This window comes from Sus scrofa, chromosome 6 (genome assembly GCF_000003025.6).
Source record: "Sus scrofa isolate TJ Tabasco breed Duroc chromosome 6, Sscrofa11.1, whole genome shotgun sequence".
In the NCBI taxonomy this organism is placed as follows: domain Eukaryota; kingdom Metazoa; phylum Chordata; class Mammalia; order Artiodactyla; family Suidae; genus Sus; species Sus scrofa.
The window spans coordinates 53,028,815-53,053,867 of record NC_010448.4 but is presented as its reverse complement, the minus strand read 5'-3'; the positions used below and the strand labels follow the sequence as shown (position 1 = coordinate 53,053,867).

Below are 25,053 nucleotides of genomic sequence, written 5' to 3'. Positions count from 1 at the left end.
CATTGTGCACACACACAATCCCACCCACACACAGCACTGTGTGTGTGTGTTGGTGGGACACACACAATCATAGTGTTGCACATACACAACCACAGTGACACAACCACATTGACATGCCATGTTACACGGATGCTTACAACCACTCTAACACAACAGTAAGACAGCATGTCCACAGACCTTTCCGCTAAACATTCAAGCTCACTCCAACACGTCTGCAATCCCACTGTCACGCAAACACAATCACATGGACACACAACACCTCACCCATGCACACCAGCACATTGCACGAAACAGCCCATGGACACAAGCACACAAGGACACTACCACATTCGCACACAACATGCCTGAACATCATACAATAGCACAAGGACGCACAATCACATCGTGTGCCCACACACAATCACATGACTGCGCTATGGGACAAACGTAGCTTGCTGACACACAACACCATCCCACGGACACACACAATCAACTGATACACAGCATTATACTGACACAATCACACACAGTGCCCTGACACAACCGCAGCTCTCATAAGTCGACCCCTGACACACAGCCCACTGGCCCATCAGACTTACAGTGAACTCTCCAGCACACACACACACACACACACACACACACACACACACTTATCCCAGCCCTTGCCCCGGTGAGATGTGTGTGCTGTGGGATGCTGCGGGGGGAGGGGAGCGATGTTGAGTGGGAGCGTGTGTGTGTGTGTGTGTGTGTGTGTGTGTGTGTGTGTGTACTTGCTTCTGCCTCCCTCTCCCGGCCCTTCCCTGGGGGCGGGGCCGCGCGGCAGCCGCTGTTACCGGGTAAACTTCCCCGCCCCCCCGCGCGGCCATTAGTCAACCCCCCCAAGGATGATGTCATCGCCTCATTCTGGAGGCTGAGTAATCCTTGACTCCGCCCCCCCAGGTACCAGGGTAGGGGCGGGCCGCACCTGGACTCACGAGGGTCTGGAGCTGGGGGCTCTGCTGCCTGGGGGGGAGGGGGCGGAGGCGGTGGGGGGGCCTGAGAAATCTGAGCCTCTCCGCGGCGGCCTAGGCGCTCGCATTAGGGTCCCAGGGGGCCGGAGGCTCCCGGTCCTGAATCCGTGGTGGCCAAATGAAGACACTAGGGGACTGGATTTTCCAGACGTAGGGTCCTGGACATCCCAGGCCCCAGGACTGGGAAGGGAGCACCACTGCCAGGGGCTGGGTCCCCTGGACAGGGGTCTGGAGGAGGGGGTCTGAGACCCTTGGGGCTTAGACTCCTGGGTTCTTGGCAAGTGTTGCTGGGGGGCGGGGAGGGGGGACATTGAGTGCCAGTGCCGGGGAGAAGAGGGAGTGGCTGTGGGGTCAGATGCCTGAGTCCCGGGAAATCAAAAAGCTAGACCTTGGGGAAAACAGCTCAGAGGCGGGGGTGGGGGTGGGGGTGGGGGGTGGGAGCTGGCAGTCTACACCTTGGGGCTGGGCAGGTGGTCATCTGGATGAATTGGACACCTGGACACCTGAGGGCCTGGTGACAGGTGTGTGTGGGTGAGTGGGGGTCTTCCAGTATCAATACGGTGAGGGGCTATAGGATGCCTAGAGGCTCTGAGACATCTCAGTGCCTCGGGGCCCAAAGGCCTGAATCCCTGTTTCCTGTGGGGGTGGGGCGCTCGGTTCGAACTTACCCAGAATCACTCCTGCACGGGTCCCCTTCTAGGAGCATCCTCAACCCTAGTTTCCAGGGGCTGGGAAACTAGCGTGCCCTGGGGGGGAGGGTCTTCACATACTCACAGGACAGGGCATGCCTGGTTCCTTCGGAGAGAGGTAGGGCACCCCTATTTTTATAGGCTCAGGATGCCTGAGTCCTTTTCGGGGGGGGATCCTCGGCCTGTTTTTAAAAGCCGTAATGCCTGAATCCTGTTGGGGTGGGGGGGCGGGGGCAGGGGTTGTGCCGACCACCAGCCCGTCTTCCCGAGGTCAGGATGCTCAGGTGTTCTGGGAGGGGAAGGTTTGCTCCCTGTTTTCACAAGGCCAACTCTAGTCGCGTACCTTCCTGGGGGAGGGACTGGACGCGCGCACGGGCCCCTGTTTCCTGCCCAACCCAAGTGCCATCCTCGTCCGAAAGTGCGAGTACGGGGTCGGGCTGCGGCGCGGGGGGCGGGGCGGGGGACAGTGCCCAGCCCAGGCCTCACCCCAGCCGGCCGCAGGCTTGCGGGCCGTGAGCCCGGCAGCTCCCCGGGGCCCGACTCCCCGCCCCCCGCGCCGTTGGCTCCCCCAGATCCGGGCGGGTAGGCGCGGCGGCGGCCAATGAGCGCGCTCGCCGTCTCCGGGAGCCGGGCCGGCTCTGCCCGCCTGGCATTGGGCACGCGGTGGGCAGCGGCGGGCGGGGCCTGGGGGGTCCTCGCGCCTGGTTGGGCCAGGCTTGTTGCTGGGTAACGGGGCGGCGAGTTTCCCCTGGCAACGGCGGCGGGTACCGCTCACTGGCTGGCCGGGAAGGAGGGGGGGCGCGGGCACAGGCAGGCCCCGCAGACCCCAGCAACAGAGCGCGGCCCCCGCCCCGCCAGGGAGCGGTAACCTTCACATGCGCCGGCCGCTCGGACCCTGCGGACACCGGCGCCCCCGCCCAGCCCCCACCCGGCTCCAGTCCAGCCTCCGGGCCAGAAAGGCCGGCTGCATTGAGGGGACCCAGGAGGCCCCTTCCGCGCCGTGGAAAGCCAGGACTCAGGCCCTGCAGTGAAAAGTTAAGTCCGTCTCAACTCCCTCTCCCGTGCTGAGAAATCTCCTTCCCCAGAATGGCATTCAAGACATTGGGGAAGGTTGCGGGTCGGCAGGAAACTAGCTGGGATATTTATTTTCTTTAACCAGCGCTTTGCATGGAGCCAACTACTACTGGGCACTGTTCTGCGTGCATTACAAATAGGAACTCATTTGATCTGCACATTTAATTTGGGGTCCTATGGTGATCCCCTTTATACTCACGTGGAAACTGAGACAGGGGCAGGAAGTGACTTCCTCACCGTCATCACTGCAACCCAGGCAGCCTTGCTCCAGAGTCTGGATGCTCTTGTGTTCTCTGTGTGGAATGTCCCTTCGAGAGGCATTAATTGATGGAGAAACTGTGCTGGTCCAGTGAAACACATTCGTGGCTGGCCGGCAGGTGCAGTTTGAAACCCCTGCTCCAACATGAGGTCTTAGCTTGAAGACCTTCTTTGGAGTCTCAGAACCAATAGCCCCCCACACTAGCAGTAGTAATGCTAGATAGCATGCATTAAGGACCCACTTAATACATGTTAAGGCCCCAGTGCTGTGTGTGTGTGTGTGTGTGTGTGTGTGTGTGTGTGTGTGTGTGTGTGTGTCTGTGTGAGACCACGCCCACGGCATGTGGAAGTTCCTAGGCCAGGGATCCAACCTGCACCACAGCAGCGACCTGAGCCAGGTCCTAACCCACTGAGCCACCAGGGAACTCCCCCAGTGCTTTATTTTTATTAATCTTCTCACTCCACAAAATCCTAGGAGGTAGGGACCTGTGCTGTCCCAACTCACAGGTGAGGAAACTGAGGCAGAGAGATGGGACCACTTGCCCAAGGTCACACAGCCAGAAGGTGGCAGAGCTGGGAATTCTAACTCAGGCCATCAAGTCCCAGGGCTCTGGCTCTGGGATGAGCTTTCCTGCAGGCTTTGGGGGGATAGGTCACAGAAGTGGAGACCTTGATTGATTTCTTTTAGTCAATGGTTTTCAACCAGGGGTGATTTTTGCACCACCCCCCCCCCCGCCGGGGGGGGATATTTGGCAGTGTTTAGAGACATAGTTTTATTATAAATTTATTTATGTATTTATTTCCCTATTTATTTATTTTCTTTTTACGGCTGCTCCTGAGGCATGTGGAAGTTCCCAGGCTAGGGGTAAAATTGGAGTTACAGCTACAGGCCTACACCACAGCCACAGCAACACCAGATCCGAGCTGCATCTATGACCTACGCCGCAGCTTGCAACAACGCTGGATCTTAATCCACTGGGCTAGATCCTTAACCCACTGAGGATGTGGAATCGAACCCACATCATCATGGACACTATGTCTGGTTAACCCACTGAGCCACAACAGGAACTCCTAGAGACATTTTTTGATTATCGCAAAGGGAGGGGTTGCTGTTGGCATCTAGCGGCAGAGGTCAAGGTTGCTGCTAAACATCCCACAGAGCACAAGACAGCCCCTGCAACAAGGAATCATCTGGCCTCAAATGTCAGTAGGATGGAGGTTAAGAAACCCTGGAAGTTCCTGTCCTGGCTCAGCGTAACAAACCTGACTAGGATTCATGGGGATACAGGTTCGATCCTAGCCCTGGCCTCACTCAGTGGGTTAAGGGTCCGGTGTTGCCATGAGCTGTGGCGCAGGTTGCAGATTGCAGCTCAGATCTGGTGTTGGCGTGGCTATGGTGCAGGTTGTCAGCTGCAGCTCTGATTTGACCCCTAGCCTGGGAACCTCCATATGCCTTGGGAGGGTGGCCCCAAAAAGAAAAAAGAAAGAAAGAAATTCTGGTCTTCACCAAGCCTGACCCCTCCCCAGCCACCCCATCTGTGACCCCCCTCATTTGCTCTCTGTCTGTCTCTCCCCCTCTCTCTTTCCGACTCCCTCCCCTCCCCTGATCTGAGTCTTCCTGTCTCTCTGTTTGTATGTCTGTTTATTTTTGCTTCTCATCTTCTGTCAGAGGGATTGGTGACCCCTCAGATCTTCAGAACCCCCTTGTCCTTCCCCAGGGGAGTGGGGACCAAAGGCAGGATTGGAGGGAGGCCCAGAATGCTCCTCCAGGAACTTAGATGAGGGAGTCCCTTGGCCCCACAGGAGACCTGCCAGGGTAGAGGTGGAGGGTATTGAGTCTGGAAGACAGAGGCTGGGGATTTTCCCTCTTTGAGCCCCTATAGTAGGGGTCTTGAAAAGGCAGACCTTCAGCCAGTCACAGATTCTGTCTCTCTCTCTTTTTTTTATACGAGTTTTTTGTTTGTTTGTTTTGGCTGTGTCAGTGGCATGCAGCAGTTCCCAGGCCAGGGATCATACCCACACCACAGCAGTGACCTGAGCTAGAGAAGTGACAGCAACAGATCCTTAAACACTAGGTCACCAGGGAACTCCCACGCACACAGGATTTTTTGTTGTTGTTTTGTTTTTTGACTTTCTTCACTTAGCCACAGTCCCTACCATGCCCTGTTGTATTACACCAGACTCATTTCTCTCATTTAGTTCATATTAGCTCTCAAGTTTGAGACCCCTGGTCTGGGATGATACGATGGCAGAATTTGGAAAAAGAATCTGGACTAGATAGTGGGAAGGTGCAAATGCTTATGGTCTGGTGGATCCTTGGCCCTCTCATCTGCTTTCAGCCCTACCCACCAAGCCAGATTCATTTTTTGTCTTTTTTTTGGGGGGGGGCGTCTTTTTAGGGCCCCACCCATGGCATATGGAGGTTCCCAGGCTAGGGGTCAAATTGGAGCTGTAGCCACTGGCCTATACCACAGCCACAGCAACAAACCAGATTCTTTCACATTCATTTTCTTCTCAGAAGAATATTCTAGCATATCTGGCTTCCTGGTGTCCAGTCCTAGATGAAGCAGCTTTAGGGCACTGATCAGTGAATAAAGGGTTCAGTCTGCTCCATGAGCCCCTCTCCCAACTTCACTGCCACACGCAGTAATACTAGTGATAACGGCTAACCTGTAGTAGGTTATACCTCACCACGTGTGAGATGTTGTGCTCACTGACATCTGTGTGTGATCTCGTTTAAAAATGTCCAAGGCAGCATTTCTCAAACGCCTTTAGACTTGATCTACAGTCAGAAACACAGCCACTTTCTCTGTGACTTGGTGTATGTTCGCTATCATAAAAAATATTTTCATCAAACAATATTTTCCTTTGACTTTATGTTTTTTGTTTTTTTTTTTTTTTTTGCTTTCTAGGGCTGCACCCGTGGCATATGAGGTTCCCAGGCTTAGGGGTCGAATCAGAGCTGTAGCCACGCCGACCTATGCCACAGCCACAGCAACGCCAGATCTGGGCTGCGTCTGTGAACTAAGTAAGCCACAGCTCATGGCAATGCCGGATCCTTAACCCACTGAGAAAAGCCAGCGATTGAACCCACGTCTTCATTGTTACTAGTGGAGTTCATAACCTGCTGAGCCACGAAGGGAACTCCAACTTCATGAGTTTTTAAATGAGATTCTAATTTGCTTTTTTGGTTGGTTTTTGCCTGCACCTGTGGCACACAGAAGTTCCTGGATGGATCAGGGATCGAACCTGTGTCACAGCAGCAACCAGACCCAGTGCACTGACAATACCTGCTGAGCCACCGGGGAACTTCAGAAATTGTCCAAATCTTGATTGTGATGGTGTGCAATAATGTGCTTTTGTCCCAACTCACTAAAAACACCGAAAAATTTAATTATATGGCATGTAAATATATCTCAATAAACTTGAATAAAACACAATAAAGATCCACAGAAGTCCACAATCATGGTTTGCGCATGTGGGTCATGACCCTGAGTTTGAAAAACACTGGAAGGAAGAGAGGAAGGAGGGGGGAGTGAATGAATGAATGAATGAGGGAATGAATGAGGGAAAGCAAGAGGAGAGAGGGAGGCTGAATTAGTCCCCAGTACTGAAAGTAGGGGGATTACACATGAGATTTTAACATTTTCTGCTTCTCTTGGAAAATCCAAGGGTCTGGTCCTGGAGAGAGTGGAGCTTGAGAGCCTGAACAAGTGCACCTCTGCTCAAGTCTGGCACCCCTTCTTAGCCAGCCCAGAACTGAGCACTCAAGAGGCCCCTGGCCCTCTGATGACACAGTCTGGTTTGGGCTGTGACATGGAGGGAATGAAAGGTGCAGGGACGACAGAGCCCCAGAGCCCTGGGGGAGGGCGGGACACCGTGGGGTCACCGAGGTCACTACATCAGAGTACAGGAAGGAGTGACAACGGGAAACCGAGAAGGGAAAGGGAACCAAAAGGCAGAAAACCGAGCGAGAGTCAGTGCAGGGGCTGCCCGGGCATGTCCGTGCCCAGTGCCCAGGGCTTTCTGCTCACCCTGGTCCCCCACCAGATTCATGGTGAGTGTGGTCAGGGGTGCATGGCTTCTGGAGCGTGTCCCATCAGTGGGCCAGTGAGCAGGAACCTGTCACAGGTGTGACTTTGTGACTGTCTGTTGGGGGTCAGTCTTTTTTCTGTCTGATTGATCTGTGTCTGTGAGGGGCCATTTCTGCCAGTTTTAATGTGTCAGCTGGGAACCGGCTTGGGGGTGTGTTCCTGTGTGTCCCTGTGGTCCTGTCATCTAGATCAAGCCGCGTGTCCAGGTGTCTCTGTGACAGGTGTCCTGCGTGTATGTGCGTGTGTGTCCAGCAGCACTCGTCAGGAAGTTTCTACTTCCTGAGAAGCCCTCGGCTTGTGTCTATGTGGGCCTGTCGCCACTGTGCGTGTTGTGGGTACCCGCTCAGTGGGAATGCTTGTGAACAGAGCCGTTTTGTGGGCCCAGGCGTGCTCAGCAGTGTGGGTGTTTGTACAACTGCGTGACCCTGACATTGTGTCACTCCGTCAGTCCCAGCGATCCTGTTAGCAAGTCAGGCTATGTATTTGGGTCTGGATGTGTGTGTGCGTGTGGGCTCCATCAGTGTGTGAGTTTGTGTGTCCACGCCCCTGTCCAGGGTGTGTCTGCGAGTCGGCGTGTCTCCGTGCCCTGTCAGCACGTGACTTTGTGTACCCTGGAGCGCCAGGCGGTCAGGCAGCAGACAAGTCTCTGGGTGCGTGTGTCTGCGGGTCGCAGTCAGCGTGTCAGTGTGTCAGTGCGTGTGCGTCCGGCTGTCCCGCCATCAGCGCGGCGGGATCGCTGCGCCTCCACGCGGGGGAGAGGCCCTGCTCCGCCCGCGGCTGCAGGGAAACCCCCGGCGCCGCCGAGGTAGGGGGAGCGGCGCGCGCCTGCAAGTCCCGACTTGTCCGCGGCGGGCGAGCGGGCGGACGGGGCCGTGGCGTCACGCGGGGGCGGGGCGTGGGACCCGCCGGGCGGAGGCGGGGACGGGGGCGGGGCGGGGCGGGGCGGGGCGGCCGCTGAGCGGGCCCGGGATCCGACCGGCGGCCTGAGACGCTGCGCGAGCCACATGCGAGCGGGCGCCTGGAGGCGGCGGCGGCGGCGGCGAAATCAGCAGCAGCGGCGTTCAGGACGTAGACGCGCCTGCGGCCCGAGGAGCAGCCGCCGCTACAACAGCAACAGCAGCAGCCACTGCAGTTAGAGCAGCAGCAGAAGTCGCCACCGCAGCAACAGTCGCCGCAGCGAGCGGCGCTCAGCGGGCGCGCCCTCCTGAAGGAAGCCGCCCGCCCCCCATCATCGTCCCCTCCGGCGTGTTCATGCCCCCGGGGTGAGTGTGCCCACCCCGACCCTCCGCCAGTCGCGATTGGCCAGGCCCGGTGGGCTCCCTGGAGGAGGTGGCGGTAGTGCACTCGGAGAGCAGTGTGATCGGGGGGAGGGGGCTGTGTCCCCACACTGTGCCTTCCTCTCTCCTTGCCTTCCACCTCCACGAGGCACCCTGGGCTGGGGTTGCTGGGCGGGAGGCACTAAGGGTCCGAGAGCGCAGGTGCCTCAGCGGTCTGGCGGGTTTGTTTACAAACAATGGGGTGCGGGCTCGGCAGCGCCCCCTGGCGGCCAGTGAGGCCCCGGGGAAGTGAGTCGACCCCGACTGCTCCGGCCCCTGCAGTCCGGGAGGGGCGGGGTTGGGGGGGGATGGCGTGGAGGGGCGGCCACACCCCGGGCGCGCGCCCGCTGGGGGCGGCGACTGGGGGCGGCTCGCGGGCCGTGGAGTCTGAGGCTCCTGCGGGCGGGGGCTGCGCCCCAGCAACAGCCGGTTATTGGCCCCGCGCTCGCCTGGCGGGCGGGGCGGGCGCACGTGGCGGCGGCGGGGTGGGGGGGGCTGTGACAGCGCAGGGGGGGCGTCTGGGCCCGCCGTGGGAGCGCGCGTGTGCGGGGTTGTGGATCTGCAGGTGTCTCGCCTGGGTGTGTGCGGGTGTCTGGCTCCGAGTTTGTGCTGGGGTCTGCGGGGAGTGGTTGTATCGGTCCCGGGGAATGTTGGGGCTGTGGCCCCGTCGGAGCGTATGCCCTGTCCCTGTGTGTTTGCGTAGGGTTCTCTGTGTACGCCGCGCTTGAGAGAGGGGGTGCTGTTTGTGTGTGGTGTACCTCTGCGTGTGTGTGTGTGTGTGTGTTCTCTGTGAGAGTTGTCTGTGTGTGCTGGTTGGGGGTGATTCTGTAGGTCTGTGTTGCCCGCGTGTGTCCTAGTGTGTTGGTGTGTTGCTTGAGTGAGCTGTTGGTGTGTTTATACGTGTGTGTATTGCCCGATGTGCTGTGTTTGTGTGTGCTTGTGTGTCTTGCCTGTGTGGACCGTCTGTGTCTGTCTGCAGGGCACTGGGGCTCAGCTCAGTGTTTGCGATGGTGTACTTGCCGAAGAGCATCATGTGTGTTCTGCCCAGGTGTTTGTGTGAGTTCTGTGTGGTGTGTGTCTCCGGGTGGATGGTGGGGGGTTGTCTCGGTCTGTGTTTGGCTTGTGTGTCTGGCATCGCTGTCTGGGAATTAAGGACCTCGGCTGGTTCTGTGGGGTCTGAGCAGAGCAGTCAGTGGGTGTTGCTGGCAGCCTCTTGTACGGGTCGGTCCGTGTCTGAGCCTCAGTGTGTGTGTGCATGTGTGTTGGCTCTGAGGGGCTTGTCTCTGTGATCGGCTGGCTCGTGTGTGTCATGTGGGCTGCGTGTGTGTAGTGTTTATGTCAGTCACGTGAGACCAGTGTTTTCTGTGGGTGCTCTAGGTGTGCGTGCTGCCAGGGCAGTGGGATTAGAGTTAGTCTTAGTGTGTGTGTGTGTCCCTGGGGCTGACAGTTGGTGATGGTGTTTTGAGGTTGGAGAAAGAGGGTGGGTTGATGTCTGCTGTTCTGCTGTTGCGTCTGTGTGTTGTTGCCGGCATGCGGTGATGCATCTGAATCTGATGACATGTGTCTGTGTGTGCCTGCTTTAAGTGTGTCGGGCTGAGAGTTAGTGACAACTGGGTGTGTTTCAGTTGTGTTGGTCCGTGTGTGTCCATGGAGGTCTGTTTTGTGCTGATGTGTGTGTGGGTCCTGAGGGGTGTAGGTCTTCCCTATTTTGTGTATTGTGGGGAGGGGCATGTGTGTTTGAGAGGTGTGGTAGTGCCTATTTAGAGTGTGTCTCTGTCTGATGGCTGCCTCGTGTGTCCAGTGGGTGAGGTCCTGACAGTTTGTGTATGTGTGTATGGGATGGAGGGGACGGGTTGCCCCAGATAGCATGGATTGTGTGGCTCACTTTTCCGGTGGTCTGTGTGCATGTGTATGTCTACGTTTTGGTCAGTGTTTGTGTGTGTGTGTGTGTCCTGGGTACAGAGTAGCAATGTCTGAGCCTGGGGCCGTTTCAGTGTTTCTGTGCAAATGGGAGAGGAGGTGGGAGGTCAAGCTGGCCAGTCCTGTGTGAGCCCTAATGTGTGTGTCGTGTACCCTCCCTACACGCCCCCAATAAGTCCCTTCCATCTGGGTCCTGCTTGAGTCCCCGTGTGTGTTGTGGGAGCCATCACAGTGCCTGGCTGCCCTCTGTGCGTGCCCATCACTGTGTTCGGAAAGCAGACCCCAGCAGCCCAGGCCCTGTGTGAGTCCCAGGTCCTGTGAGGTTGTGTTGTGGGGCTGTCAGCCCTCCTACACATGCATACCTGACAGACCCACAAGTCTAGGTCCTGCGTGAGCCCTTGTTCTTGCCGTGAGAGCCATCGTGTGCCTCCTCGTCCCTCCTGTGTGCCCATGACCGTGTTTGTGGGAGGTTGTGCTGGCCAGCCAGTGCCTTGGGTCAGCCCCCCCACCATGGGGGGGGCGTGTCTCTTGGGGCCTTCTCACCTGCCTCCCCTCCATCTGGGCCTTGTGTGTGTTGTGGGTGCCAGCCCTGGGCTTCCCTGCCTGCCACGTGTCCTCATGCCTGGGTTCAAGAGTGGGGTGCCCTGTGTACCCCAGGGAGGGGGGTGCCCTGGGGGCCGGCCTGATGCCCCCTGCACTTCTCAGCTGACCGTGCCCCTCTGTCCTGTCCTGCAGGCCCCAGGGAGCGCCATGGCCCGAGCACGCCAGGAGGGCAGCTCCCCGGAGCCCGTAGAGGGCCTGGCCCGCGACGGCCCGCGTCCCTTCCCCCTCAGCCGCCTGGTGCCCTCCGCCGTGTCCTGCGGCCTCTGCGAACCCGGTCTGCCTGCCGCCCCCGCCGCCCCCACCCTGCTGCCCGCTGCCTACCTCTGCGCCCCCACCGCCCCGCCCGCCGTCACCGCCGCCCTGGGGGGCCCCCGCTGGCCTGGGGGTCCCCGCAGCCGGCCCCGAGGCCCGCGCCCCGACGGTGAGTGCTCGCCCCGCACCAGGGATGCTGGGACCAGGACGGAGAGACAGACGAACGGGAAAAGTGGGAGCGGGAGGGGGGAGGTGGCGAGCTGGCCGGACCACGGGGAGGGTGTGGCCAGTGTGGTCTTTGTGTTGCAAGAAGCAGGAAGAAGGAGTGGGAGGCTGGGGGTGGGGGGAGGCCAAGTGGGAAGTCCCTCCTGGAATCTGACTGCAAGTCCCGAGTTGCAGCCCACGGCCCTTTCCGGGCCTGGGGCAACAGCTGTTTCCCACCACCCTCCTCCTGGCTCTGGGTCCCCGTGAACCCCCCTGAGGACTGTAGTTGGAGACAGTGTGGGCAGAGAGGACTGTCACTTCAGGACTTTGGGGAGGGGTCGAGGGTAGCCTTTTGCCTTTATCTGCATCTCTTTGGCCAGGGCCCGCTCTCTCTGCAGCCCTGGAGCAGGAAGGAGAGGGGGGAGGGGCCGTTGTGCAGCGAAAGGGCCAGGGGGGCGGATCTTGGGGAGGGAAGGGCTAAAGGTCCCCTGCCTGATGGGCTATTAACTCTGTGGTGCCCAGCTAGCCCATCCCAGCCAGCGCACTCGGGGGCAAGGGAGAGACTGTCAGGGTTCCCCTCCCTTCGTCCACCTCCACCCCACCCCCGGAGCCCAGAGCGGTCCAGAGAGAAAAGTTCCCGGGCTCAGTTCCCTGACGACAGAGACTAGAGTCACAGGTGTGGAAACTGAGGTTGCGATTTGAGGTCTTAGGGATCCTTCATGCGGGGACCTGGTGCGACAGGAGGGATAAAGAGACACCGGAGGAGCTCAGAAGGTGTGTGTGTATCGGGGAGGCAACAAGGCCTCTCCCCCACTCCCCGCCCCCGGGGTTGGGGATGCTGTGCTCAGAGGCCGCCACAGTCTGGCCTTGCGGTCTTCAGGCCTCCGCCACATCCGGGGGTGTGGCTTCACTGTGGTTGGACACTAGAGGGCAGGAGACCTGAGGCTTGTGACTCCGGGTGTAGTAGTCACTGTATCCCTGTGTGACCTTGGGCCACTTCTTAGGGCGAGCCTCAGTTTCCCCATCTGCTAAGTGGAGCAGCCAAAGTTTGGCCTCGTTTTGGAAGACAAGTACTTAGGTCGGATAAGCAGCAGCAATTCCCGACTATCACGGGCAGTAGGATGGTGGCTTGCTGGACAGGTGACCCCAGGGAGGCCTCCCCAGGACCTCTTTTTTGCCTGAGAAGGAGCTGAGACTTCTGGCTCTTGGGGAAAATAGAATCTCTAGAAATGAGGCGGGGCAGATAAATCAGGCGACTGGAAGAGGGAGAAGCAGGCTCAGGCTAACTGGTCCCTCCCTAGGAGACACCCGGGACCTAGAGAGGTGATGGGTGCTGACCACGCCCCTCGGCTTTTCCCAGGTCCTCAGCCCTCACTCTCGCCGGCGGAGCAGCACCTGGAATCGCCAGTGCCCAGCGCTCCGGGGGCCCTGGCGGGCGGCCCCACCCAAGCAGCCCCGGGAATCCGGGGGGAGGAGGAGCAGTGGGCCCGAGAGATCGGGGCCCAGCTGCGGCGGATGGCTGACGATCTCAACGCGCTGTACGAGCGGCGGGTGAGTGCTGGGGGAGGGGTAGACGGCAGGTGGGACTTCCCGCGGGGAGGGGGTTGGGGGCGACCCAGCCAGATGTGCGGCAGCTGCTGCCCTGCGCGGCGGGGTCGCGCTGGGGACAGGCAGGTGGGAGGGGCGGCCTGTCCGCGGAGCCACCGTAAGGCCCGCGCTGCGGCTGGCACCACCGGGTCGAGGGCCAGGGCCGGGGCAGCCTCGAGCGTTACGGTGTGCCCGCGGCCGGCGGCCGGCGGCCGGCGGCCGCGAGAACTGAGGGCGGCGCTCAGCCGAGCGGCTCATATATCCCAGGCTATTTATAGCCGGTGAGTCAGCAGCCTCGGCGCGGCCGCGCCCGCCTCTCCCGCCTGCCCGCCAGCGGCGCGCCACCTCGCTTCCCGGGAGGGCCGGGGGCGGGCCCGGGAGCTCCGCCCCGCTGGAGGCCCCGCCCCCAAGGCCCGCTGCCAGCCGTCTCATTAAAACCGAGCACTTAGAGCCGACGGCGGTGAAGAGAATAACAAGAACCAGGGCGCCCACCACCCAGCTCTGTCCAACCTGAACATTACACCCAAACTGCATGCTTATTGAAAGAAAAACAAAAACCGGATGTTGTGAAGCCCCTTGTTTCCCCCCATGACCCTTTCCCTCTCCCCCCTTCCAAAGGAAACTTCTCAAATGGGCTTGTCCCATTTCTCTGCAGATGGTGATTCTTTTACTATATATTTAACAGGCCGAAAACAATGCTTAGGCTTGTCGGGGCGTTTCGGACTTAATATAGGTGGTATAGTGTGTGTTCTTCTCCAAACTTTTCCATGTTAGGCTTGAGATTCATCCATATCGGCAAAAGAGCTGTATTTAGTTCATTCGCTATCACTGCTATGTACCATTCTATTGGGTCAACATATAGCTACCTTGTTCATTTTCTCATTGATAGGAATTTAGGATTTTTAAGCAGTTTCTCCACTTTTTTTATTGCCCCCACCCTCACTCTTCTAGTAAATGCACATCTCCAGCTGCACAGGTGTGCCTCCAGAGTAGACAGCTGGGTGGTGGGCTGGCCCTCAGCCTTGCTGAAGGACCATGAGCCTGCTTACCGAGGTGGCTGAGCCAGGTGGCGCTCCAGAGCAGTAGAACAGCAGCAGGCTTTTAACTAGAATTTGCCAATCTCAAGTTCCCTTTGTGGCTCAGCGGGAAGGAATCCAACTAGGAACCATGAGGTTGTGGGTTCGATCCCTGGCCTCACTCAGTGGGTTAAGGATCTGGCATGGTGTGAGCTGTGGTGTAGGTCACAGACGTGACTCGGCTTCTGCGTGGCTGTGACTGTGGTGTAGGCTGGCAGCTGTAGCTCTGATTGGACCCCTAGCCTGGGAACCTCCATATGCTGTGGGTGTGGCCCTAACAAGCAAAAATAAATAAAATAAAATATGCCAATCTGATGGGCCCCGTTTGCCACCTTCTCCTGGCTGTAGAACTTGGTGGGGAGTGATGAGGCAGGCTGGTACCAGGCAGCCCACCCCCAAGTACCGACTGGGATCATTTATGATGGTTTACTTGACCTTCTTGTTTGCATCTGTAAAATGGGTTTCCCCTTCCCATGTTGTGGGGATGTCAGGTGGGTTCTGCACAGAGCCTAGCCATACACTCAATACAAGCAGCAGGAGAGTATTAGAACTGGTCCTAAGTTGTTGGTATTGCCTTTACTTTTTGTGGGTGGGCAGCCTTGTCTTGTATCTAGCTTCCTTCATTCCCCCTTTTCCAGCATTTTGGAACTAGCAGGGTCCTCAAGGCCGCCCCAAGCCTTCATCCTGCCATCCCTGGGGAGCAGGCACAGGCTCAGCTGTGCCTGGACATACTTCCGTGCAGCTTCAGCACAGATGGGGAATCGTTCCCAGTTCTTCCACAGATTGTTCTAGAATCACTGAAACTATGGGCTCGCTGCTCCCTTTTCTGTCTCACCAGCCTTTGATGGGAGGGCACTGGGCTGCAGTACAGCCCCACCCCCTGACCCCTCCCACTCCTGTGACTCTGGTTGGGTAACTCAGGGCCTAGGAGGTCACAGCTAATATGCGCTGCGCTGGGGCCATTCTGTCTACATCCTCTCTGTCCTCCTCGAATGCTCCAGATGAGGGGATGATGTTGGCCCACGGTGGGCAGAGGAGCTGGGATTTGGACCCGATTAACAATAATAACGAGGGAGGAGTTCCCGTTGTGGCTCAGTGGTTAACAAACCCGACTAGTATGCATGAGGATGCAGGTTCAATCCCTGGTCTTGCTCAGGGGGTTAAGGATCATGCAGTGTAGGTGGCAGACATGGCTCAGATCTGGTGTTGCTGTGGCTGTGGCATAGGCCGGCAGCTGCAGCTCTGATTCGACCCCTAGCCTGGGAACTTCCATATGCTGTGGGTACGGCCCTAAAAAGACATAATAATAATAATAGTAATAATGGTGGCGATCCCTGGTGATCTAGTGGTTGGGATTTGGTGCTTTCATCACTGCGGCCCAGGTTCAGTTCCTGGTCTGGGAGCTGAGCTCCTGCATGAAGCTGCTGCATGTCTCGGCCAAGATAATAATAATAATAATAATAACAACAGTGCTGAGCTCAGAAGGCTGGTGATGGTGGAGCTCCCTCTGAGGACCATGCCTTGTCCCTCACTTCCACATGACCACCGACACCACCGTCACAAGCCCACTCTGACGTCCGCTTCTCTCTCTCTCTGCCTAGAGACAAGAGGAGCAGCAGCGACACCGCCCCTCGCCCTGGAGGGTTCTGTACAATCTCATCATGGGACTTCTGCCCTTACCCAGGGGCCGTGGAGCCCCCGAGATGGAGCCTAATTAGGTGCCTGCACCCGCCCGGTGGACGTCGGGGACCTGGGGGGCAGGACCCTCCCGCCTCCTGACGCCCTGGCCAGAGCGGGGGACTCTTTCTGCACCATGTAGCATACTGGACTCCCAGCCCTGCCTGGCCCAAGGGCGGGCCGGGGCCACCACTCCAGACCCAGCCCCGGCCTAGCCTGGGGCGCCCTGACACGGAGACATGGACTCCAGGGGCCCTGGCTGAGAGAGAAGCCAGGGGAGAGAGGGCTGACGGACCGTAGGCGGCAGTGACCGAGGGGGTGGGGACTGAGCCACCCGCCTCTGCCGCCCACCACCATCTCAGGAAAGGCTGCTGGTGCTGGCTGCCCGTTCCAGCTGCAGGGGTGGCACTGGGGGGGGGGTCTCTCTCCTGGTGCTCCTTCACTTTGGGCCTGGCCTCAGGCCCCTGGTGCTTCCCCCCCTCCTCCTGGGGAGGGGGCCCGTGAAGAGCAAATGAGCCAAACGTGACCACTAGCCTCCTGGAGCCAGAGAGTGGGGTGCCTCTGCCGGCGGCCCCAGCCCGGCGCCCAGCCATCTTCCCTGAGCCAGCCGGCAGGTGGTGGGCACGCCTGCCTCACCTTCATCTGGGGGTGGCCAGGAGGGGCCCAGACTGTGAATCCTGTGCTCTGCCCGTGACCACCCCCTGCCCCCATCAATCTCATTGCATAGGTTTAGAGAGAGCACGTGTGACCACTGGCATTCATTTGGGGGGTGGGATATTTTGGCGGAAACCGCCCCAGCCTTAGTCCCCAGGGCGAAGCGCTGGGGGGAAGACGGGGAGTCAGGGAGGGGGGGAATCTCAGAAGAGGGAGGAGTCTGGGAGCGGGGAGGGATGGCCCAGCCTGTAAAATACTGTATATGCGCTGCTGTAGATACCGGAATGAATTTTCTGTACATGTTTGGTTAATTTTTTTTGTACATGATTTTTGTATGTTTCCTTTTCAATAAAATCAGATTGGAACAGTGGATACTCTTTCTGCCCTCTTTTCCTGAAGTGGTGCCCCGTCAGAGCCTGTGACCCCTGCTGGGATGGGGTGGGAGGGGTGGTACATGGAGCACCCTAGGCTGTTTGTAGCTGGATTTTTTTTTTTTTTGCTTTTTAGGGCCACACCCGTGGTATATGGAGGTTCCCAGGCTAGGGGTCGAATCAGAGCTGCAGGTGCTGGCCTACACCACAGGCACAGCAATGTGGGATCTGAGCCCCAACTGGGACCCACACCACAGCTCACAGCAATGTCAGATCCTTAATCCACTGAATGAGGTCGGGGATCGAACCCAGCTCACGGATGCTAGTCAGATTTGTTTCCACTGAGAGGAACTCCTGTAGCTGAAATTAAAGGAAGGTTCAGGTACTGCCGTGTGCACCCAGCTTTCACGTACCCTGCTCAGCCCCCACTAAAAGCAGAGTCCCGTGAAGATAGGGGTTTTGGGGGGCTTTCTACTTGCTTTCTCCCCACTGGATAAAGTATGTAGGGAGGTTAAATATGAATGAATGAATGAATGACCTGTAGCTTAGACCTACCACCCTGAGGAGTCCTGGGGAATGTGTCACCTGTGAGACAAACCTGGTCCCTGCCCTCGGGGAGGCAGAGGTGAGGTGTGGGACAGTACCTCCAGCTGGCACCCAAGCAAAGTTTTATCCACATCACACTCTAACCTTAAGGCCTGACACAGTGCCTGCCAGCAAAAGCCTCTGTTGATTCCTGTTGTGGCTCAGTGGTTAATGAATCCGACTAGTATCCATGAGGAGGTGGGTTTGATCCTGGGCCTTGTCGCTCAGTGGGTTAAGGATCCAGTGTTACCTTGATCCATGGTGTAGGTTGCAGACACGGCTGGGATGTGGCATGGCTGTGGCCGTGGCTGCGATGTAGGCTGGCAGCTGCAGCTCCAATTCCACCCCTAGCCTGGGAACTTCCGTATACTGCAGGTATGGCCCTAAAAAGCCAAAAAAAAAAAAAAAAAAAAAAAAAAAAGGCCTGTGTGGAATTAATACAAAGAAGGGAGCGTCTACTGTTATCTTCCAGAGAACAGGGCAACCGGCCTAATACTTTTCCCATGCCATCTTGCATACAGGACGGGCGCAGACACAGGTTCATACCCCAGCTCTGCCCCTACTGGCTGTCTTCACTGCCAAAGGGGAAGATCAGGGGAAACGGCCCCCCTAAAAGGCCAGAGTGAGGGAAACGGGAAGCATCACCTGGGAGAGGAATTTGGCAAAACCTCATCAAGCCGAGGATGTCCGTACCTATGGGCGCATGTGCCTTCCTGGGTGTCCCCCTTAGCAGTGGATGGGCACAGGTGTCCGGGCAGTGGCAATGCGCAAAGTCGCTGTCTAAGTTCTACAGGACTTGGAAGGGTAAATCACGTCAGCCTGTCATACAACCAAGCAATAGCCAGAGGTTACCGGCGTGAGCTAGAACATCACCAATGTTCTTTATGAGTAAAGAACACCAAGTGTTCATTGTATGATATTATTCCCTCTTTTTTTTCCCATGCCTACGGCATAGACCAGTTCCTGGGCCAGGAATCGAACCTGTGCCACAACAGTGACAACACCAGATCCTTAACTGCCACCAGGGAACTCCCAATTTTCTATCTACTTGTGCACAGAGCCCAGGGCCACAGGCGGCAGAAGGGCTGCATTCCCACTCAGCCGTCTGGCAACGAAGCTCCGCTTGGCCCTCACTGCGGCCTGACCTGCTCTCCTGGCAGAGGATGCTTCCTCCTTCTGCCACCAACAGCCTCCAGGAACAGTTCCTGGAACTGCTGATCTGCTTGCGTGACCTCTATCGCTTAATTTGTTTTGTCCTGTTTTTTGTTTCTGGTTTCCTCTCTCCTGCCTTTTCTTGGATTATTTGAATACTTTTTTTTTTTTTTTTTCTTTTTAGGGTTGGACCCCCAGCATATGGAATTCCCAGGGTAGGGGTCCAATCAGAGCTGCATCTGCCGGCCTACACCAGAGCCACAACAAAGCAGGATCCGAGCTGCGTCTGTGACCTACACCACAGGTCACAGCAATACTGGATCCTTAACACACTGAGCAAGGCCAGGGATAGAACCTGCATCCTCATGGATACCAGTCGGATTCATTTCCAATGCTCGACAATGGGAACTCCTTGAATACTTTTTAAGAATTTTTCTAACTCTATCTTCTGGTGCTTCGGCAATGTTTTTTAGTACTGCTCTAGGGATAACACACAACCTTACCTACTCACGGCCTATTTAGACTATTGGGCCACTTCACATGCAATGTAGTAACTCTGCCCAGGAACCCTCTACTCGTCCCATCATGTCCTGCTATAATTGTTGCATGGATCACATCTACACACCTTACAGGTTCCACAAGACAATCATTAAACTTTTGTTTGTTTTGTCTTTTGTCTTTTCAGGGCCACATCCACAGCATATGGGGAGGTTCCCAGGCTAGGGGTCGAATCCGAGCTGAAGCTGCCGGCCTATGCCACAGCCACAGCAATGCAGGGTCTGAGCTGCGTCTGCGACCTACACCAAGCTCACAGCAATGTTGGATCTTTCACCTGCTGAGCGAGGCCAGGGATCGAACCCACAACCTCATGGTGCCTAGTCGGATTCGTTTCCGCTGCACCATGACGGGAACTCCCAATTATTAAACTTTTGCTTTATACACTCACACATATATTTCTAAGAAATTAAAAGAAAAAAAAAAAAAAGAGTTCCCATTGTGGCACAGTGGGTTAAGAACCTGATGTTGTCTATGTGAGAATGTATGTTCAATCTCTGGCTTTGCTCAGCGGGTTAAGGATCCGGCATTGCCAGGAGCTGTGGTGTAGGACTCAGATGTAGCTTGGATCCAGTGTTGCTGTGGCTGTGGTGTAGGCCTCAGCTGCAGCTCTGATTCGACCCCAAGCCTGGGAACTTCCATATGCCACAGGCGCAGCCATGAAAAGATTAAAAAAGAAAGAAAAAAATACCCTTAAAATTTTTTTTGTCTGCACTCACAGAATGTGGAAGCTCCCAGGGCCATCAAACTCTCACACCAGTGACACCAGATCCTTAACCTGCTGTGCCACAAAAGAACTGCTAGAATTTTTCTTCTTCTTTTTTTTTTTTTTTGTCTTTTTGCCATTTCTTGGGCTGCTCCCGCGGCATATGGAGGTTCCCAGGCTAGGGGTCGAATCGGAGCTGTAGCTGCCAAGCCTATGCCAGAGCCACAGCAACGCGGGATCAGAGCCGCGTCTGCAACCTACACCACAGCTCACGGCAACGCCGGATCGTTAACCCACTGAGCAAGGGCAGGGATCGAACCCGCAAGCTCATGGTTCCTAGTCGGATTCGTTAACCACTGCTCCATGACAGGAACTCCTAATTTTTCTGTTTACCATTCCCATTGGTCTTCCAAGCTTATCCTGGGATAACGTCCCTTAATCCTGAAAAACTTTCACTTTTTTTTTTTTTTTTTTTTTTTTTGGTCTTTTTGCTATTTCTTTGGGCCGCTCCTGCGGCATATGGAGGTTCCCAGGCTAGGGGTCGAATCGGAGCTGTAGCTGCCAGCCTATGCCGGAGCCACAGCAACGCGGGATCCGAGCCCGTCTGCAACCTACACCACAGCTCACGGCAACGCCGGATCGTTAACCCACTGAGCAAGGGCAGGGATCGAACCGGCAAACCTCATGGTTCCTAGTTGGATTCGTTAACCACTGCGCCACGACGGGAACTCCCCACTCACATTTTGTATAGAGTATTTCAGTTGGCAAAAAATTCTCTTTATCTAAAAACACCTGTTTTCACTGTTTGTCGAATCCGGGGGTTGACAATTTCCTTTCAGCATTTTAAAGATAGTCTCAGTGGCTTCTGGCCTTTTTTTTTTTTTTCTTTTTTTTTAATGAGAGGTGCAACATTTATTTCAGGTTCTCTCTTTTGTTTTCTTTTTTTTTTTTTTTTTTTTTTTTTTGTCTTTTTTCTTTTTTTTTTTGTTGTTGTTGTTGTTGTTATTGTTGCTATTTCTTGGGCCACTCCCGCGGCATATGGAGGTTCCCAGGCTAGGGGTTGAATCGGAGCTGTAGCCACCGGCCTACGCCAGAGCCACAGCAACGCGGGATCCGAGCCTCGTCTGCAACTTACACCACAGCTCACGACAACGCCGGATCGTTAACCCACTGAGCAGGGCAGGGACCGAACCCGCAACCTCATGGTTCCTAGTCGGATTCGTTAACCACTGCGCCACGACGGGAACTCCTGTTTTCTTTTTTTGCCACACAGGCAGTACGTGGGAATTCCTGGGCCAGGGATTGAACCTACGCCACACAGGAGCAACCAGAGCCACAGCGATGAGAACACAGGAGCCTCAACCTGCTAGGCCATCAGAGAATTCCTCCTCCTCTGTCTCTGATGAGAAATCCACGATCAGATCATTTGGATCAGTTCCCCGGTTTGTAATGCGTCCTTTTTGTCAAGCTGCTTTCAAGATTTTTGTCTTCATTTTTGGTTTTCAAGTTGGTTATGATACGTTTAGGCAGTTTGGTATTTGTTGAGCTTTTCAAGTCTGTAAATTTGTTATCTTTCACCCAACTTCAGAAATTTTAGGCCATTATTATTATTATTATTGCCACAGTGTGCAGCAGCTTGATCTGGGATTTCTGTTTCCAGTGAGGGATTGAAACCGGGCTGCAGTGGTGAAGGCATCAAGTGTTAACCACTAACCAGGGACTCCCTTTAGGCTGTTATTTACTTAAATATTTTTCTTTCCCATCCTCTCACTCCTCTCCTTCTGGGGCTCCAATCGCATGTGTATTAGACCTCTTGATAGTGTCCCACAAGTCCCCGAAGTTCTTGTTATTTAAACAAATTCCTCTTTTTTGACTCAATAATTCTTTTTTTTTTTTTTTTAAGGGCCACACCTGCAGCACAGGAAGGTTTCCAGGTTAGGGGTTGAATCGGAGCTGCAGCTGCCAGGCTACACCACAGCCACAGCAACTCAGGATCTGAGCCATGCCTGCGGCCTACACCACAGCTCACGGCAATGCCGGATCCTTAACCCACTGAATGAGGCCAGGGACTGAACCTGCGTCCTCAAGGATCCTAGTCAGATTCGTTTCCACAATTGGAACTCCTAGACTCGATACTTTCTGTTAATCTGTTTCCAGTTCATGGAATCTTCACCATCTCCATTTCATTAGGTGTACGCATGGACTTTTTTTTTTTAGGGCCACCCCCATAACATATGGAAATTCCAGGCCAGGGGTTGAATCAGAGCAACTCAGATTCCGAGCCGTGTCTTTGACCTACACCAACAGCTCACTGCAACGCCAGATACTCAACCCATTGCAAGGCTAGGGCTCAAACCCGCATCCCCATGGTTACTAGTTGGGTTCGTTACTGAGCCACAAACAGGAACTCCGAGGTAATGTTGGATTGTATCCTGGAAGGTATGGTTATTTTTTGAATCCTGGATATTTATGAATGTTACATTGCAGATGTTCTGGGTTCGGTTATATTCCTCCCAAAGATGTGAATGTTGTTTTAGGAGATACTTATATTTGTTAGATTCAATCCAGTACAGTGGGTGACAGCTCAACTCCAGTTCACTGCAGTCTAGCTTTGGTCTGTCCCACGCATTCACAGACCGAGGGACAGCAATTTTCCACCAAATTTATACAGAGGACTTGTGGTTTCCCTTCCCTGGTGCTTGCTCTTCCAGCAGCTGTGGTTACTCTGGGCCCTGCCCTCTGGTCCTTCAGGCCTATAAGACAGCTGCTTTTCCACCCAAGTTTTAGCTGCCTGGTGCAGTGCTAAGGGCTATAGCCCCCACCTCCATCTAAACCTCTGGCAAACACCCCCGCCCCCAGAAAAATTCGTCCTGTTCTGGGCTCTCACTACTTTCCATTCACCTCTGAAATCTACCTGCTTCTGTTCACTCTCCAAAGTCTTCCTAGAGTTTTTGGGGGATGGTGGTTGGTGAGTGGGTGGGTAATATTTTGTCCAGAATATAGATAACTGCAGAGTCTTTTCTATTAAAACCTTACCCCACCACACCAGAAACACAACTTGTGCATCTTCCAAATCTTTTTTTTTGGCTGAACCCATGACATGTGGAAGTTCCCAGGCTAGGGATCAAATCCAAGTCACAGGAGTTCCTGTTACAGCTAAGCAGTAATAAACCCGACTAGGACCCATGAGGAGTCGAGTTTGATCCCTGGCCTCCCTCAGAGGATTAAGGATCTGGCGTTGCTGTGAGCTGTGGTACAGGTTGCAGACGCGGCTTGGATCCTGCGTTGCTGTGGCTGTGGTGTAGACTGGCAGCTGTTGCTCTGATTCAACCCCTAGCCTGGGAACCTCCATATGTAGCATGTGTGTCCCTAAAGAGAGAGAGAAAAAAAAAAAATCCAAGTCGCAGATGCGACTTGCCACAGCTGCAGAAATGCAGGCTGCAGCTTAACCCACTTCACCACAATGGGAGCTCCTCCTGCATCTCTCTCTCTTTTTTTTTTTTTTTTCTTTTTAGGGCTGCATCTGTGGCATTTGCAAGTGCCCGGGCTAGGGGTCAAATAGGAGCTACAACTGCTGGCCTATACCACAGCCAGAGCCACACAGATCCGAGCTGCGTCTGTGACCTACACCACAGCTCACATCAGTGCTGGATCCTTAACCCACTGAGCGAGGCCAGGGATCGAACCCGTGTCCTCATAGATACTAGTTGGATTCGTTTCTGCTGAGTCAAAATGGGAACTCCCTCTTCTTAATAGAGCCAAAGCTATCATTTTGGGGAACTGAAAGTGTGGAATCCCACCCTATCACCGAGTTTGGAGGGAAAAAGGCAGAGACCCAGGGACAATCAAGGTCAGAGAAGGCCATGTTTTGATAGCCAAGTCCAAGGGCTCCTAGAAAAACAAAGGAGGCATCAGTTGTTCAGAGGGAAAGGAAACATGAGAAGTCATCTGTGTGGCCTCCGCTCTTGGAACCCAGGTGCCAAGTGGTTCTGCAAAGCAGTGCAGCTGAGACCCAGAGGACCTGGCAATGAGGCCCTCAGCTAGAACATGCCACCTGCAAACTGTGCAGCTTCAGCAAGCTAATCCCCAACTTTAACTGACAAGGATTTCAAGACCCAGTGAGAAAAAGCAAAATATAGAAAGTTATTTTGTGACTCTGCGTGATAGCAGCTAACGTTGAGCAATTCTACTCAAAGAATGTATTAACTCATTTAATTCCCACTTACCAATGGATTGTTTTACTATTACCATCTTACAGATGGGGCAACTAAGGCACAAAAAAGACACCTTCCCAAGTCATGTGGCTAAGTAGTAGAGTCTGGCTTTGAACCTGACAGCCTGGAGGGGTTCGTTCACTCTCTTTACACAGCCAGGCGTGCTCTCTCCGGGAGGTAGATAGGAAAGGGGACACAGCCAACGTCTACAAAAAGCATCTCACGTCTCTCTCCCAAATCGAGTGTAGCTGTGAAGTCAGCTGCTCCTGCCACTGAGCTGACAAGCATGGGGAGGCAACTTTTGCCTCGTACACTTGTACAAATATGGCTTGAATGGTTTTTTTTTTTTTTTTTTTTTTTTTGGTCTTTTCTAAGGCTGCACCTGCGGCATATGGAGGTTCCCAGGCTAGGGGTCTCATCGGAGCTGCAGCTGCCGGCCTACACCACAGCCACAGCAACTGGGGATCCAAGCCGCGTCTACACCTACACCACAGCTCACAGCAATGCCGGATTCCTTAACCCACTGAGTGAGGCCAGGGATCGAACCCACAACCTCATGGTTCCTGGTTGGGTTCTTTAACCACTGCGCCATGTCGGGAACTCCTTGAATGTTTTTTCATGAGCCCCAAAACAAAGTCCACCTTCTGAACTCCGCTGAAGGCCCTCCCCCAGCACCTGGGCCTGACTCAGCGGTGACTCCTAGGTCTCAGGGACTTGTAAAGGCAAAGCCAGCGTTTTCTTGTCCTTTCCAAGATCACAGGAAGCAGTGCCACTCCATCAGTGTTTACTAGGTGTCCCGTAGAGACGCCTCGCCACCTGCACACATTCCAGCCCTTACTTGTTGGCTGAGGCTGTTTCCTCGTCTGAAATATGGACACAAGAGTATCTACACCACGGAACTGCTGTGAGGAGTCAATTTAGCTCAAGTATGATTATTCTGAAAGTATAAGGCAGGTCGTGTGAGCATGTTAGCTGTTACCATACTCTTCTGACTTGCCAACCACCACCTCAGCCTCCATTTCCCCATCTGTAAAGGGGCAAATAGGGGATGCCTCAATAAGAATACATTTATACTTA

The 25,053-nt window shown here is 55.2% G+C and overlaps 1 protein-coding gene across 4 annotated transcripts; it reads left to right on the top strand.

The window, feature by feature from the left end:
- On the top strand, positions 6,966-16,765 carry BBC3 (BCL2 binding component 3). 4 transcript variants are annotated; one of them, XM_013998533.2, is made up of 4 exons: positions 6,966-7,067; positions 11,076-11,364; positions 12,760-12,950; positions 15,664-16,765. In XM_013998533.2, exons 1-4 carry the CDS (start codon positions 7,065-7,067, stop codon positions 15,778-15,780), a joined length of 600 nt encoding a protein of 199 aa, XP_013853987.1. In that variant the 5' UTR covers positions 6,966-7,064; the 3' UTR covers positions 15,781-16,765. The 4 variants fall into 4 exon arrangements, with proteins under 4 accessions (XP_013853987.1, XP_013853986.2, XP_003127302.2 ...); XM_013998532.2 differs by having other exon boundaries at positions 7,042-7,141; XM_003127254.5 differs by lacking the exon at positions 6,966-7,067 and adding an exon at positions 8,031-8,366.

What these genes read in the sequence shown, in the direction of transcription:
- BBC3 (XM_013998532.2), top strand. Translation starts at nt 7,088, where the DNA reads ATGGCTTCTGGAGCGTGTCCCATCAGTGGGCCAGTGAGCAGGAACCTG. An exon ending in TGAGCAGGAACCTGTCACAG is followed by an intron (nt 7,142 to 11,075) that starts GTGTGACTTTGT and finishes CCTGTCCTGCAG; the next exon opens with GCCCCAGGGAGCGCCATGGC. An exon ending in CCGAGGCCCGCGCCCCGACG is followed by an intron (nt 11,365 to 12,759) that starts GTGAGTGCTCGC and finishes GGCTTTTCCCAG; the next exon opens with GTCCTCAGCCCTCACTCTCG.